At 33.7% G+C, this 18,315-nt stretch overlaps 1 protein-coding gene across 1 annotated transcript in view; it reads left to right on the top strand.

The window, feature by feature from the left end:
• LOC112467137 overlaps positions 1–18,295 on the top strand; it is a gene marked incomplete at its 3' end in the record, with an annotated part of 32,323 nt that extends 14,028 nt beyond the window's left edge. Inside the window, exons 2-3 of the mRNA XM_025035619.1 lie at positions 7,047–7,165; positions 11,974–18,295. Coding sequence (XP_024891387.1) covers positions 7,047–7,165; positions 11,974–18,295 — 6,441 coding nt within the window. The remainder of the gene's footprint in view (positions 1–7,046; positions 7,166–11,973) is intronic.
• Positions 18,296–18,315: the final 20 nt, after the last annotated feature.

Below are 18,315 nucleotides of genomic sequence, written 5' to 3' on the forward strand. Positions count from 1 at the left end.
ATATTAATGCGAGTAACTGTATGTATTAAATGTATAAATGTATACTTTTTACTATTATATAAAATCAGAACAAAATGCACTAACATTTTGAACGAGATAGTCTTCTCCACACTATTCATTTCACTGATACCAATTTTTCTTACGACTTATATTGCCATGCTTGCAACAAGATGCTAAAAATATTAATGACGCAATTATTTTTAAAATAGAATAGCTATATCATTTGCGTGCTATAATTATTAATGTTTTCTATCACCGGAATCGTGTTTTCCTGATATATAATGACTCATCTTTTTTTTTTTTATTATATTCCGTTAATTGGACGAAGAGGAAAAAATAAGAGAGATATTATCAGAAACCGGTTATTATCAGACGTTTGTGGTTTTATCCAGCTCGTAAATGTTACTCTCAACGTTTAGTACGAGAGGAAGTGTCTGCACGATATGTACATTTGATTGTGCGGATGGACTAAGTATATTTCTAAATACCTCCTTCAAGAAGATTTGCCATTTTTCGCTCTTGTGTTCCGTCGTTTCATCTTTTGTTATAAATCCCACAATAATCGATAAAGAAGAGGATACTTTTCTTAACTTCATCGACGAATGACAATCGGCAGGTAGTTTCAAAGGGAAATTTATTTTAAGGGTTTCCTTTCGAAGGCAAGAACTACCTGCCTTTGAAACTACCTTTTTTGCATCAAGTGCAAGAAAGAAGAGGAAAAAGTGATATAAAAGAACTCTAAACATGTTCAAACACGTTTTATAATGATGTTTAAAAAAACATCGTTCTTCTTCCTTCAAATAATGGCCGTTAGTCCCTCCGGGTCTAAGTTGGTCAATAAAAAAAACATAACGAGAGAGCTTGAGTCGCCAGTGAATAATTAAAAATTAATAGAGGTATAATGTTCGACCCAACTGGCCAAGTTTCATTGCTCAAAACAACGCTACGTTTTGACCGTAGATTTCGGTCTTTTTCAATTAAGCGTATGTACTCACAAATAATGATTGGTCAGATGTAATGTCCAAACTATGTCGAATCTAAAAACTAAGCAACACAGTTGAGAGCTCCGCAATAAATATAAAAGAATATAAAAAATATAAAAAAAGAATGTACATAATTATATAAACCTGAACTTACATATTTGTGCGTTGAAATTAAAACGATAGAATACTTGTTAACTAACTATACTTGTTAACTAAAACAAACTTGACAATATGAGATAGACCCGTACCGTCAATAACAAACTATGTCGTGGAGAGGGAACCTTCGCCACTTTACGACAAAGTTTGTTATTGACGGCACGGGTCTGTCTCATATTAGGCCTGTTCTTTTTAGCTGAACTTCTTGCACAGTTTATCTTTTCTTTTTTTCTCTCCACGAGAAAAGAAAAAGAGGAAAGATGAACCGTGCAACAGTTTTCAGTCAAAAAGAACAGGCCTGTGGCCAAGTTTGTTAGTTTGAAATTTGCCACCGCACGGCTCTAACACAACGAATTATGTCGTTTAAGGTATTCCTTTCACGGAGGAGCGTATTTTGTAGGCGCTTAAGCAGGGCCTCAGCAAACTCTTGTATATTGCATTAAACTCATATAAAAAGTTATAATTGATTATTACGTTTAATTATAAGAAAAAAGTGAAAATATTATGTATTTAGAAATTTTTCATTTTTCGGTAAATTTTACTGTCAGAACAATATGGCAATGCTGCGCTTTTCAGGGCGCCGATTGTAAAATGTGAAGTTGATGACAAAAGTATCAATGTAAGTGTCAACTTCATTAATCAAAGAATATTGTGACATTTTCTTTTTATCAAAGAGAGATTTTATAATAATAATGAGTGATAAGAAACATAAAGTGAGGAGTAATGTGGGCAAAAATAAGGGACAATTTGTGAAAATAAAAGTGAAGCAGCGCACTCAAAATATTATCAATTAATTTACAAAGAAAAGATTCAATAAGGTAAGGTTACAGAAACGGTAATATTATTAATTAAATAACTGGAAGAACAAGATAATTGGCATTGTAACTGTAATTTATATTTTGGTAAAGGAGTCCGATTTTGCAAATTATCCAGTTTTTAATAGACGTCGACTTGTAGAAATTAAAATGCTTGCAGCTGAACTGTGGTGTACTGCTTGTGACATCTTATCTTTATCTTTATCTTTATCTTTATCTTTATATTTTTATATTTATATTTTTGTTTATATTTATATATTTTATTTATATTTTTTATGCGATATATATATTTTTGGATTATTTTTCTTTTTTAAAACATAATAAATAGTTGATAATAAACCGTACGATGAACTGAAATGTGACATGAGCGCACAGCTTGCAACGTTGCCAAATAATTCCTTGAAAGTCACCATTAAAAATATTCATCTATATAAACCACATTTCAAGTCAACTTTTAACATAAATATTTTGTTTAAATATTCAGTGACTCTATATTTTTATCGGCACTATCGAAAGTATAGAGTTTAGCGAATATGTAGCGCAGTTAATATTTAATATCTTAAGATATTTGATAAACTTATTACATTGAAATGTGGAAAATATACTTTTTCGATAACGTCACATATAAATATCGAATTTTCAAAGTCATAATTCTTCTTTATATGTTCGGTAATGTGGTTTAATTTTTTCTGGCGTAAAGATATGCATTTTAACTTTCTTGTACCAAAAAATTAGTTAATTCTTAAGACTTTGGTGTCATGAAAGGAATACCTTAACAAGTATTCTATCGTTTTAATTTCAACGCACAAATATGTAAGTTCAGGTTTATATAATTATGTAATTTTTTAAAAATATTTTTTTATGTTCTTTTATATTTATTGCGAAGCTCTCAACTGTGTTGCTTAGTTTTTAGATTCGACATAGTTTGGACCTTATGTCTGACCAATCAATATTTGTGAGTACATACGCTTGAAAAGGACCGGAATCTACGGTCGAAACGTAGCGTTGTTTTGAGCAATAAAACTTGGCCAGTTGGGTCGAACATTATACCTCTATTAAAAAAAACATTGTTAAAAATAAGGAATTTAATATTACGTGTAATGTGTGAAATTTCGAAGGTATACAACTGATGTTAGATTTCACGGAGAAGAGAGACATATAAGCGTGACGAGAAATGCAAAGAATTTCGTTATCGTTAAGGATGATCTCATCTGTGCTGCGTTGTGCACGATGGATCTCAAGTTACATCACGTTGCAAATTCATGTCCAATGTGTCGTATAAAGCGCAAAACTATTTTGAGAAAATGTTGACGGGCGAAAGTTTAAATACAGAGAAGGATAAATTATTTGTTAATTCAGAAATCTGTAATACAGAAATAAGAAAGAAACATTTTAATAAAATCCCATTAAAAAAGATGGAAAATATATAGCAGACTCGGTTTGCTTACATACGATTCTTACGTATGAGAAGAATCTAAGAGCGTTTTCTTCCTTAAGGGGATATTCTGGTTTGAAAGGTCATAAAAAAAGGTATTTTTCAAGAATTTTTTGTAGTGAAAAAAGCGAATAATGCTAAACACGATTTGCATGTTCTTTTATCCTTACTTTAAGAATATATTTTTATTTTCTAAGTAATAAAAACGCTCTTCTTTTTTATGTTATACCTATCCTGGTCACTAAGAGCTCGCAAAAAATGTATATGGACGATGTAAATGATTCTAGCTGTTTTAGGTATTTGAAACGCAAACATTTTCTTATTCAGAAGAAGTGTGGCTATTGTCTGAACTACAATAAACATAAACATAAACATACGTTTATTCGTTTTCGGGTGTAGTTCCGAATGACCCCTGCTCCCGATGTGTAAAATTTTACACATAAGTTGTTTTTGATGTGAAGAATAAAAGTGCGCGTGGCGCGTGGTCCCATCAACTTCGGGAAATAAAGAAAAAAATTTTTTTGACAGCTCTTATCGACTAAAATTGATTTTATATGATATATATGTTACTGTAAAATTGATAAATTCGATAATTATATATAATTATCGGTTATCATGTATAATTTTCAACATACGGTGATAAATGATAAAATGATAAATTATAGCAAATTTATCAATTTTACCGGTAATTATAACTAAGACTTTTTGGTAAAGGTAATAAATCTCTCATTAATTTTGTTGTGGATGGGAAAGTGTGAATCTATTGTATTCACGCATATATGTATACTTTTCCATCCACACAACAATTGGATTGGGTTAGATTAGTCTTTTTGGCGGTGGAGCCCCCCGCAAGGGGCGGACCTAACTGCCTCCACGCATGGCACGCATACACTTTCCGCATGAAACGAGATGCATGGGTTTACAACTTTCCATGCGTGGTCACGCATGTACTTTGCATAGGCACACTATTTGCTTTCCATTTACATCAAAACTCAGATAATTCTCACTTGTGACGTCATAACTCAATCAAATACACGTTTTGCATGCTGGCAAGTGAGATTCAACTGAGTTTTTATCCACAATCGAGACCATGTGCTTTAATGAATCTAATATACTCGAACATTAAAAGTGAGGCTATGGACCTGTATTATTATACGACAGCTTTGTCACCAAAAGAAGCAGGTAAATACAAAATCATATCTTACCTGAGTATAAAATACTCACATAACTAAGTGACTCAGATCATTTGAGTGTAAATGGAAAGCAACTACTATGTGTTGAGTTTAACGGTAGTGGAGCCTTCCGGAGGGGGGCGGAACCTACTGCCTCTACGCATACACTTTAAACCTCCGCAGGGAATTTTTTTAATTTTGCCGAAGTTGGGACCACGAGTACTTTATTTCTCACATCGAAAACAACTTATGTGTAAAACTCTATAGATTGATCGGAAGCAGTGCCCAGCAGTGGTCATTCGGAACTATATATATATATATATATATATATATATATATATATATATATATATCCTCTTTTTTATATATATAAAATTATAAAATATACCAACAAAATTTTGAGGAAAAACTATAATATTTTTAATAAAAAGACCGCCATTTTGGACAAAATGGTGAAATATTGGTTTAGTTCTAATTAATAGACAATAGCACACCGGTTCTCCTTAAATAAGAAAATTTTTGGTATTTGCGTTTTACATAGAATAGCTAGAATCATTTATACTGCTTAAATATGTTTTTTTGCTACCTGGGCTGCGTTCGAAAACTTCACTCGGATGCACACCAGCGTCGTTCTGTCCTTGTTGAACTTTTAGTAAAAAACAAAGATAGAATGACGCGGTGTGCACCCGAGTAAAGTTTTCGAACCCAGCCCTAGTAACCGGGATATACCTAACATAAAAAGAAGAGCATTTTTTTGTTACTCACAAGGGACATTCGGCAACTCGGAAATTCAAATAAATCTGAAACTTTGCATAATAATAGAGTAGGGGAGGACCAGAGACAAAAGTAACGCGGGATCAACGTAACAAACGCGATTGCTAAAAAAATAATATTCATGTATTCATGATACGAATCTATCCGCTGTTATATAATGTCTTTTGAACCCTTCCCTCACCTCAGTAGTGCTCGAAGTTCTGTCATGAGAAGTTGTGTGTCTATTGTGTCGATGCCATAAAAATACGGTCAAAGTAAGAATTTCGTGTTTTCTTTCTCAATATTTCATTGGAAATTTGATTTACCTCCTTATTTATTGTTTTATAAATATATTATAAATAAGTCACTATTCCTTTAAGTATTTTGATACATATTTAGAGGTTAAGTTATTTTATAATAACAACGAATATTTGATTAATTGTGGCAAAAATATAAGTCGAGACAAAAGTAACAGTCTGTTTTACTTTTGTCCTGCGCATAAACCTGGTTAGGTTTTGCATTACATTCATTTTACGACTATTTATTAACTGTCAGGGGAAATGGATAAAACTGGGAGTATTTTTAAAGTGTACTGAAGTGATCTGAAGTGTTATTTTGTGCAAATATCTTTTTATTTGGAAATACTATGCAAGAATTTCGTCATTAAATAAAGACAGCATCACCAGGGACCAGAGGAGCCTTAATTGCCGGTTTTACTGCCGTGCTAGATATTCGGCAAGCCTGTAAGACGCGCACTGAAATATTCCGCGACCTTTTCCGAAACGTTGAAATGCGATTTCATTACAATTTGCATATAATTTGCAATCTCTATTAGCATATCTAGCACTGCACGCTTCTGTCGTGAAGTTTATTTTTTCAGCTCCAATAGAGAATATATAAAGTTTAATGACAAAAATCTATTCTATCTGATGGTAATGACAAATTTATTGATGCATGGTTGAATATATATGGAGTTCTTCTAGATAAATTTTGAGATGTATAGTGTAATGGGTGCTTTTCTTGTATTCTGTAGAAATTATATATTAGGCGCTTAGTGTAATGTAAAGGTAAGAAAACACAGGACATATACAGGGCTGCGTTTCGATATTCCACTGTCAGCGACCAAAATCTATAGTTTAGGAGTGCACGGTGCTCCAAACGCTTTTGGAAACATTTCATCCTTATTGTTTATCAAATGTTAAACAAGGACAAAATGAAGCTCTGAAGCGTTTGAAGCATCTAGTGGATGCACCCATATATTCACTTATGCAAATACAATAATAAGTGTTTGATGTGTGTTTGTGGGTGCGCGCGGCATTAATGACCACTATCATCTTTCTCTCTCGTACGTATATGTTCATTGATACAATATATATGCATTTAATAATACAATTCAATAATATGTATATGTGTATATGTATATGTGTAAGTGTTAATGTTTATCATAATTGTATTTGCAAGAAGTGGTGATATAGAAAATTAGATATCTTTCAAAATTTTTTCTTTATTTTCTTATAATCAGCTTATTATCTTTTCTTAGTATTAGCTATAAGAAACGTTCCTCATTTAAATTTTGCATTAATTATTTAATTTAGATATAGATAATAATAACATATACTGTATAACAGGGGGTATTAATTTAGTTATATTAGTAATGTACCCATAGATTTAACCAGCAGTGTACATTGGAACGCGCGCTGGATTATGCTGAAATATCTGATGATTGTTTCAGCTGAAGGACAATCTACAGAAACTAGGACTATCAAAGCGGAAAATACGAAAAGGACTGGTACAGCTAGCAATCAAACCGTACGTGGTTCTTAGACGACTGTCAGTTTCCTTATCTTGCGAGTAAGTTTCTAATATCACTACGCGGACTGTAGATCATATTTATACTTAGTTATACTTCACTCAAACATCATTTATAACTGTTACTACGTTTACGCGAGCGTTACTTCTGTAGTAATTATAACTTATGATAATTCACCCGTTTACGCGGAGTAAATTATCGCAAGTTACTACAAAATCCCGTTTACGAGAAAAAAAATTCCGTTTACGCGAAGGAATTATCGTAAGTTACTAAAGAAATAACGCTCGCGTAAACGTAGTATGTATCAGCATTCAAATCAATTATTTATTACGCACAAGTAATATTCATTACATAAAGTAAGAATAAGAAAATCATTTTTGCTGCGAAATATGTGCTAACTTTGTTTCTTTTCCAAATCATAACAAAAAGTTGCTGCAATTGGTAAAAATATGTATAAAAGCGCTTGTCACATTGTTTGCAATCAATATATGAGTTAACCTTTAAACTGCTGGCATTTTTTCATTAAAATACTGTCCTTTTTTCCGATAAATTTATCTATATAAATAACATATGGCTCAAAATGTCGATATTTGTTCGGAGCCACAAAAGTGGCTTGCGCGGGGAACACACGGTCAAATAAAAAAAATTTTTTCCTAAAAAATAGTGTATTCGATGTCGCTGATTCCAATTCTGAGCTTAGATTTGTGAAATTTCGAGCCTAAAGCCCCTTGCACAATGCTAGGCAATAGGCAATAGGAACAGGGAATAAAAATCAGAAATCATGCAGAATAAACATAGTGACACAGGCAATAGACACAGAGTTTCCGTCACGTTGGAAATTCTGTGCCTGCGAAATATTGCCTGTTGCCAACCAATCATAGTATTCGAATTTTTTAGGTTGTAATTGTAATTGTAACGATTTTTTGGTTATTTCCTGTTTCTATTGCCTTGTTGTCTGGCATTGTGCAAGGGGCTTAATGCAGTATTGACAACATGAATGAATATAAACGCATGCTCATGCAGAGAACGCATTGCGTGGGTAGCGTAGCTCGTATGTTACAATACATACATGTACAGTCACCGGTAATGAATAGAACACAACTCAGTGTGTGTAGTAATATATTTAGTATTTATTAAATATCACAATAACTTATTGTCACACTCAAGAGCCACAAAAATATATATAATTTATATAATTTTATAACATTTTGTAAAATACCTTTTTCAAAGTGCAGTATTTATAGCATAGCAATTTACAGTTTTTAAATTAAAATTTAGAGAGAAATATGAGTCTGAGGGATCATAAAAAACAGTTTTTTACAAATAGTTTTTCAAAGTTGGCATGACAACAAAATTTTGACATTACTAAAAAAAATACTCCAATATTTTTCACGTATGTAGAATATATCTCACTTTTCTCTCACTGTTTAATTTGTTATACTATTATAGATATTATTATAGATATAACTTTTAACTCTCATGATTTCAAAAATAATAAGTGCTTTCAGATGCTTTTGAAATGCTTTCGAAGGGGTCCTTAGCTCTATGCGATGAGAGAACACTCTTACTACTTCTCTGTTTTTTTTTTTTTTTTTTTTTACTTCGTTTTGTGTTACTTTACCCCTCCCTTGCGTTTATGTCGGTCCCGCTGTGACCGCGACGCTCTCAAAGGCTACAAAACAAATACCGATAGTGTGGACGAAACCTTTGTACCGGCTAGACGTTCGCTTTTTCGTCGCATAATTGTCGCAGGATTAGCAAGTAAATATATAAATACTTTCTGCACGACAGTTAATATTCGAAATTGGTGCGATTAATAACGAGAAGATATTTTTAGTGACTGATGAGAGATATTCTACCGAATATTTTTCCATTGAAATTATTTAGCATTTAATTGTCTAATCGAATCCGGATTAGTCAATTTCGAATTTCAGAATAAGTGCCTACAGGATTTGAAATGTACTTATAAGTAGTTTCTATAAAGATAAAGAAAGTAAAGAATCGAATCTTTTACAAGTAGTATTTGAATGTTATGTTATTATAAAGAGATATATATTTGTGTATACCTATATGTTATAGCAAATGTGTTAAATTCAGTAAGTAAATATATACACTTACTAGTCAATGTGTATGCACATACATATTGATAATATAATACATAAGTATAGCAGAAAAATTATGTTAATTTATTACATTAATACATTACATTAATAGATTTACTATCAGCCTAGTAGTATGCGTGAGCGCAGACTACGGGCACGTGGCTCACTGATGTACGGCCGGCTAAAAGACGGCATTGAGTGGATTGACTCTACTCAATAATTACTGGTTTATTAATCATTAGAGAAAAAAATGGCTCAAGACTTTTCAACTCAATTTTTGATAATGAATAACGCTATGTAGTTACTGGGCGGTCTTTAAGGAAACATCCTGTAGGCTGTATATGTGTGTTTATTGACATATTGACTAGTAAGTGTATACATTTACTAAATTAACATATTTACTATGACACATGTTATACATATTAAATTTCTAGTAAAGTACTCATAAAAGGTTTGAACATATTTCAGGTTCGAGTTCTGGAGTAATACTCCTGTTTTTTGAAGTATTTATAAAAGATTTGAACCCCCATTTCGCCTAGGTTCGAGTATACTCTGTATACTTGAAATATTGCTTTTATTTTTCGAAGTAATCAGAGAGTTTAAAACTACGCTAATAAATTCGAATCTACTTGCAAGACACTTAATCCCGTCACTACATTTCTCTAGTGGCACATTATTATTTGTTCATTATTATGCAGAGAATAGCCATTGAGTTATGATAACTGAAAGTATCTATATGGGACGTTTAATAAAATAATAAATGTAAGATAGATCGCAATGTAAAATCGTAATATCGATATGTGATCTTTGTAATGTATGTTTACATATGTTTATTTTAATTTTACTAGAATCTAAATTGTGCTTTCTAATTATGCTGCAACATCTGTACATATTCTGATTTTCTAATTATAACGAAGGGATCGAAGAGCAGGATTCTCGAGCAGTCTTTTTGTGATAAACAAGTCAGCATCGCAATTGTCAAAACTCCAGCAGAAAACGCAAAATGATCCGCAGACATCTCTTTTAGCATTTAAAATAAAGTACGTAATAAAATTGCTACAAAAAACCTTAGTTTGAGGAAATGAGAAAAAAATGCTCAGATATAATTATATATAAATATAATAATCGTATATAAAATATTATACATATTATATGTAGATATATATATTATATGTAGATTATATGTAGAATATTATATAATTTAATCGCAATTTTAATTTTAGCTATTTTTTTAGCTATTTTTTAATTATTCTTTTTATTATTTTTCCTATACATACAAATAAAGATTATACAAGAGACAGAAAATACATGTAAAGATATTTTATGTGTAATTATGTACATTTTTATATAAAAAAATCTTTAGGAGTTTTATCTAGAATGGTAGATATTCGTACTAGTTATGAAGTACTTATAATGACCATGACTATAAGCTTTATTATTATTGAGAATTATTATTAAGAAAACACGAAATAAAATAATAATTAACAAGATGGAAAACACAGATATAATTAAATTTAAAAGACTACAAAAATAAATATAATGAATAAGATTAAAAAGCCAAAAAAAACATTTTTTCTTATTCCTCTAAAAAAATTAGCTAGTCTTGAAGTCCAACAAATGTCAAATTTGTCGCGATAATACATAAATTTCGTTGTTTCAGCGATATTCGATTCCTTCGACGTACTACTATAAGCAGTGGAATAACATAGTACACGGCAATTGTGTTTTTCAGCCACATCTAATTTGCTTTGACGATGATCATTGTCTTCGCGTGTCGTGTTTGCAAATCCGACACTGGAATAAAAACAGATCCTGCGATGATACATTGACAAAAATTGCCGCACGAGGAAAGTGCTGTATCCTATCATAGGACAAAACTGCGCGTTCCGTCGCAACATCCCGCCGTCTGTTTCACGACGAAATATACTTCGATGCGATACTCGCGAGAAGGTCCGGAGTCCGGATTTTCGTGAATGGTTCTCACCTTTTGACGTGGTCATGGAATATAAAACTTACGGGAAATCCGTAGACGATTCGGGATTGCTGATTGGAACATCCGAAACCAAACACGACGACATTATTAAAAAGAAGAGAACTAAGTCTCTAAAGCGGAGCATCGCTTCCGAGCATTTCTTTGCAAGCAGGTGATTTCGCGATATTTTTTTCGTTCGTTCCAGGACTTGTAATAATACGTATAATCGTCGATTGAGTGCAGCGTGTCTTGATCAGCGTTTCTACGTGAATACTGCAACAGTCATAATTTCTAAAATGTTGATCAATGTGTTTCTAAATCAATGTGTATAAGTGTCTGCTCTGAAACAGAGGAATCTTTTTTTTTATTTAATAATTAGTATTATTGACTTAATGTGTGTGTGTAATATTAATAAATAATAATAAGTTTATTGCAATGTGTACAAGGAACAAAAGATTATATGTATTCTGAGTAAACAAAGTATAAGTAGTATACGTAAATGAGACACCAACAATACTATTGCTATTTAATTAAATTAGTATTAATTAGCACATATTACGCAACAGACCTGATTCGTCTCTAACAAATATATATTTTATATACATATATATTTTTATACATATATATCAAATATATATTTTTTGCTAATTAATTTAACTATTTTATTTACCTAGTTTATTATCAATTTCACAGTTGTAAATATCTTATAGACAATTGTTAGATTTTTTAATTACATTTATAATTATTATATATAACACATTGTTATATGTTTCAGAAACAACTTGTTGCAATCATCGCACAGTAGTAATCAAAATTTGCTTCCGTTCCACGAGGAAAAAACGGAAAGTGAACACAGAGATGATGCTAAAAAGAAGCGACGAGCAGGGAATTTACAAGATATGTCTCAACAGTCCGACACACAAATTCCAAGTGTTGTAGCTGGAACTGCAGCATCGATCGACGCAAAGGACGCTAGTGAAACTTGTCAAAGTAAAATCCAGGAATGTGATTTATCCAGAAGAGAATCGTCAAACGGCACTATACAGGATTTTACTCCAAAACCAGAAAAGGATTCTCATATCGATGTTACATCAACAGATCGCAGAGATATTTCTGCGGAAAGATCAGATATTGAAACAGCATCTAGCTCTTCCTCGTTGAAAGACGAATCGCTAAGAAAAGAAGAAACACAGAATTTTGCTCACAAAAAATATCTTTTATGGAAAATTTTTTCTTGTTCCGAAAGTAAGACTGTCCCGAAAAATAAATCTATTTCTATTTCTGCAAAAGAGGAGAATATATCCGTTAGCCAGGAATGTTCTTCGTCAGGAACTAAATCACTAGATACAACTGTGCCGATTCGATTGAAGAAACGCCATTTTGACTCTAGAAGGAACATCGATTCCTCAGAAGATGACGATATTTTTGTAGGAGAGCATAAGGAAAAGAAAAGAAGTAAAATAGAAGTAAAGCAAGTATTCACCTCAGCAAAAAACACTGTAATTTCCACAAGCACCGAAAAATACGATGTTACGCACAATGTTACACTAGACAAAAACATAGAAGATGTAGCATCGTTATGTAAACGTGGGAGTATACCTAACAATTTGAAGGAAAATATAGAAAGCAAAGTCTCGGCAAAAGAACACCACATAGAGAATTCTTCATTAATTGCCGATACAGAAAACAGTAGCAAAAGTGCAGAATCTAGCAAAGATATACCGTCCATGGTTGAAATAAATTTAGATGAAAATGTTGATTTAGCGCAATACAAAAATATGCAAAATTATGTAACATCAAATTCGGAATTGCCAATCGCATCTGCACATGAATCAACATCGTACGATGGCAAGGAAGACGGCTGTGACATGTCGCAAAATGTTGGAAATTTATTATTAACAAGTAATGATAACGTTACGAAAGATGAAAAGACAACTGATCTGTTTTCAGTGACGACATCGACATCAGGAGGAAATTCTTCGGAAAGAAGACAGGACGAATATTTTTCCACGCGAACGACAAATTCGTCTAAATCTTCAAGCAATTCAAATTACTACGATGATAATCACGCGTCGGACAGTCATTCAGCAGATGACGATAACAGTAGCGATATGGAAATAGAAATAAAAATAAAATCTAAATTAAAATTTCCGGTATCGCGGAAGTTTTCACAAAGCTCTCTAAAAGAAACTTGGTCTCTCCTTGATAAACTTCTTCAGATGGATCATAAAACATCTGAAAGGTCCAAGCGCAGGTGCACGAGTAGAAGCCCAGAAAATAATATACCGTTAGATAATAATGAAAATGTTATTGTTGAGACTGAAGGTTGTGATTTCGTATGTGATTCTAATCTTACTACTACTACTACTACTACTACTCCTACTACTACTACTACTACTACTACTACTACTACTACTACTACTACTACAACTACTACTACTAGTACTAAAGATAATGTAAATAATTCTCAACAACGACAAAATTTTCAAGAGTATCCAATTTTAAACGAAAGTAGAAACGCGATGGATCTTAATCAAAGAGGAAGGGATGAATGTCTATCAATGCAATATATCAATGCAATAACAACTGAGAATTGTCCTGAATCAAATAAAGTTGCGTGTGATACGTCTGATTTCGGAGCACAGCTACAAAAGACTCCCACGGACAACAAACAAAAGACTGATGAAGAACAAAATTCTCAAAATAATGCTACTTTAGAGGAAACTGGAAATACGGGACATAGTCGAGGAAAAGAGAACGAACATATATCGTCTATCAAGCGGAAGAAAACACAGATGGCGACTGAAAACAGTTCTGGGTCAGTTAAAGCTGCATACGACACTCTTAATGTAAAAGGACTGTTCCTAAGGACTTCTTTGGATATGACACACAGCAAAGCACGATCTATTGAGAAGTTTAGTTATCCATACGTCGCGAAATCTACGAGTCTCAATGCATCGGCTCCATCAAACAGAGCATGCTCAACATTCTGTCAGTCAGAACCTCTTGATTTAGCACCTTGTCAACCAGTACCTCTTCAATTAACACCTCAACCAACGCGTCCTCAATTAGTGCCTGCTCAATTAACACTTCCTCAACCAACACGCCCTCAATTAGCACCTCCTCAAACAACATCTCTTCAATTAGCACCTCAACCAACACGTCCTCAATCAGCATCTCTTCAATTAGCACATTCTCAACCGACACGTCCTCAACCGATACATCCTCAGGTTCAACCTCAACCTCAACTAGTACCTCCTTTAACACTCCCTCAATCAACACACCCTCAATTAGTTCCTGCTCAATCAACACTCCCTCAACCAACACGTCCTCAATTAGTACCTTCTCAATTAACATCTGAATCAATACGTTCTCAATTAGTACCTCCTCAATCGGTACCTTTTCAATCAGCACTCCCTCAACCAACACGGTCTCAATTAGTATCTTCTATATTAACATATCAACTAACACATCCTCAATTACCTTCTCAATTAACTTCTCATTCAATACGTCCTCAATTAGCACCTCAATCAACATTCAAATCGCCATCATATAATACCGCTCCTAGACATACGTATCTCTCACGCAGAGCAAATGCACCAGTTGCACCGGTCGGGATTAATACTCCAAATATTAACCACGATTTCACAAATTTAATACAAATTACGGTAAAACGTATCTGCGCCCACATCGGATACTGTCGCGAATTTATTCGATCCAAGCGTCTAAGTATGCATACAAGAAGTACTTTCACAGAATACGCACAACAAATGTGTACGTATATAAAGCAAATAGCCCAAGATATGAAACAGTTGATGGTATGGTTGTGCACGAACGATGTTGAATGTGCTATAACTTTCGTCAATCAATATATGCAAATAAATCAACCAATAACACTGATGGAATTTAACAGTTATGCTGATCTCATACAATCTTATATGATTTATATCACACAAACCTTACAACAGAACAATGCAAAATCTAACGCATCACAACATTCGAACATTGGCGCATCAGTTCCGAATACATCAATGCCGAGCGTTAACGCACAGCCATTTTCGAGAGGTGCTTCATATCCAGATGCAAAAGTGCCAAATCGTGGCAAATCCATGCAATATTCGACAATGCCATGTCCGATGCCAACGACCTCAAACGTCAATCAGCAGCAATTGTTTGGCAATTCGGCTAATTCTCCACAAGTACCACACTCGGGACAACCTATGCCAAATATTCATCAACAATATACATGTCACGTACCGTCTGTGGTACCCTCACGTATGCCGAATGCTAATCAGCAACAATCAATGCCGAGTGTTAACGCACAGCCATTTTCGAGAGGTGCTCCATATCCAGATGCAAAAGTGCCAAATCGTGGCAAATCCATGCAGTATTCGACAATGCCACGTCCGGTGCCAACGACCTCAAATGTCAACCAGCAGAAATTATTTGGCAATTCGACTAATTCTCTACAAGTACCACACTCGGGACAACCTAGGCCAAATAATCATCAACAATATACATGTGACGTACCATCTGTGGCACCCTCACGTATGCCGAATGCTAATCAGCAACAATCTTTAGGAAATACGAATCATTCGGTTCAAGGCCATTATATGTCATCGGCAGGTGTATCGAATGTTCAACAGGTTTTTGTAAATACTAGTAACATTTCATCATCGAATACTAACGTACGCTGGTGTGGACCAGTAAATCAAAGAAATGCAAACGTGCCTCCTGCCCAATCTTTGGAAAAAGCGCAATACAATCGTTACCTGAATTCAAACGAGCTTTATCATACTTTTGTACCTCAATCTGCGCATTGCAATATGCAAACATATTCCGTTCAGAATATTCAGCCAGATCAAAACGTACAGCAGAAATTGCAAAAAAGTCAACGCTTGATACTACCCAAGGATACATCTATATGTACAATCGATCTAACGACTAACGAAATATCGCAAAGTATGTCACAAAACGTGCCGAATAAAGGAATAAAAATTCCCAAGTCACAAAGTAAAGATTGCATGCAAAAGAAAGCAACGTCCATGAATCCGCAAGATTTATATCAAGGAGCCTTGAGCGCATGTAACGTATCGCAAAATACATCTGGTACTGCTCCGAGAACTTCCACGCAGAGAGCAACTATTTTGCAAAATACGATGTCTAAACTATACTCGGAAAAAGATAACACATTATTAATTTTACCAAGAAGCAGATATGCACAAAAAAACGATGCTATGTTCTCAATTAAAGATCTTAATTATAATTTTAATCCGGCGGTTCTAACAGACATTCAGAAAATTATATTGCGTGATCAAATACGTTCGTATTTCTACATGTCGGACCAATTGAAATATTCGCTTAATGAGCAAGAATTTAATCAAATACATTATGAGAGATTAAAACTGTATTACTTGTTTCAGAATTTAAAAAATTACCTACAAAACATGATAGAAAAATCACAAACCACTGAGAAATGTGTCGAAAAAGATTCACAAAGCAGTACATTACAAAACCGGTCAGTATTACAAGAAAACACAATGCAAACATTCGTAGACAAGTTAGCGAAGATTCAATCTAATCGAGATAATAAGAATAGTTCAGCGTGTAATAGGAATTTAGAAAAGCAATCTTCGGACCAAAGTATTGATTCGAATATTTCGAAAAATTCGAGACCAACGGTGATAAAGAATAATTTAGAAGAGCGAAATGAAGAGTCATTCTTTACGCCGGAGTTTGCGATAGCTAAGGGACCACTTATAAAAGACACAAGACTACAAGAGCAGAATAATGATACACTAATGAAAAAATTCCAAAAAAGCTCATTGGCTAATATGGAAAAACGGTCTGAGAGCTCAAAAGCAACGTCGCTAGGACGTTCAGAAGAGAATATGATCACAGAAGTGTTTACCAAGAATTCGGAAACAAAAACGCAAGATAACGCAAAAATTAACGAGTCTTTGAAAGCATCGTGGCCAGGACATACAAGGACACCAGAAGAGAATTCTATTACAGAGGTGTCTGCTAAGAATTCGGAAACGGAAGCACAAGATAACGCAAAAATTAACGAGTCTTTAAAAACAGCAAGTTTATTCGGCAAGCAATTCCCCAAATTAAGCTTTCTTGCACAACGTTCATTGAATTCATTACAGGATGCGTTAACTGAGAAAATGGAAGATCAACCAGAAATTGCGAAGAGATATAATGCAAACGAAAAATCTAATAATGTGGGAACGGAAAGCATACATAAAACTTCTAACGTAGCAATATTAAATAATAGCGGAGGAAACGATGCGACATCACGATCCCCATATAATACAGAAGATCAAAGTAAAGAAGTATATAATGCCAGTAATGAAATATCTAGTGAAAAATTACAAGCTGGAATGCGTGATGATGTCAACGAGAATATTGAAATATTAAATTCCACAGAGATACAGGCTGATCCATTGAATACATCGCGTGATTCATCTCCGACTTTAAACAACATATGGCGATCGACATCTCCATTAAAAACATCCGAATCTACGGAAATATCACAGATACATACCACACACGAGAAACATGCCGAAACAATATCAACGTATTTAAATGAACAGCAAGAAGATTCTATGGACAAACAAAGTAGTAATTCTAGCGAAGAAACATACGATAGAGCATCTGATTCTGATTCTGATTCTGATTCTGGGAAGCTGTATATTGATGAAAGTGTGGGAGAATCACAGGAGCAAGAGCAATGTGATAAGGTATCGTGTTCTGAAAAAAATAACTCAAGTATGTCGCAATGTTCAGTATGGTCAAAATGCGATTCTACAGTAAAGCCATTATCTGTTCTGAAAAACATGGTAGCTGATTCATCTCAAGATTTTGTAACCGAAGCACAAAATATTGAAACACTTAACGAAGAACCATTAGAAGTAAATAAGATACTGCTACAAGAAATACCATCAAAGTTTAAAGATGAATGGAACATGGCGGAAAGTACGATACAATCGATCGATACCATAAAAGAATCTGAAGATATAAAAGAAGATAGCAGGCAATCGCTATTAGAAGTAGAGGAGATGCATCTTGAGGAAATGTCATCGAAATTTGAAGTTCCGGAAGATGCATCGAG

The sequence above is a fragment of the Temnothorax curvispinosus genome, unplaced genomic scaffold, assembly GCF_003070985.1.
Source record: "Temnothorax curvispinosus isolate PA1 unplaced genomic scaffold, ASM307098v1 QBEX01016926.1, whole genome shotgun sequence".
In the NCBI taxonomy this organism is placed as follows: Eukaryota; Metazoa; Arthropoda; class Insecta; order Hymenoptera; family Formicidae; genus Temnothorax; species Temnothorax curvispinosus.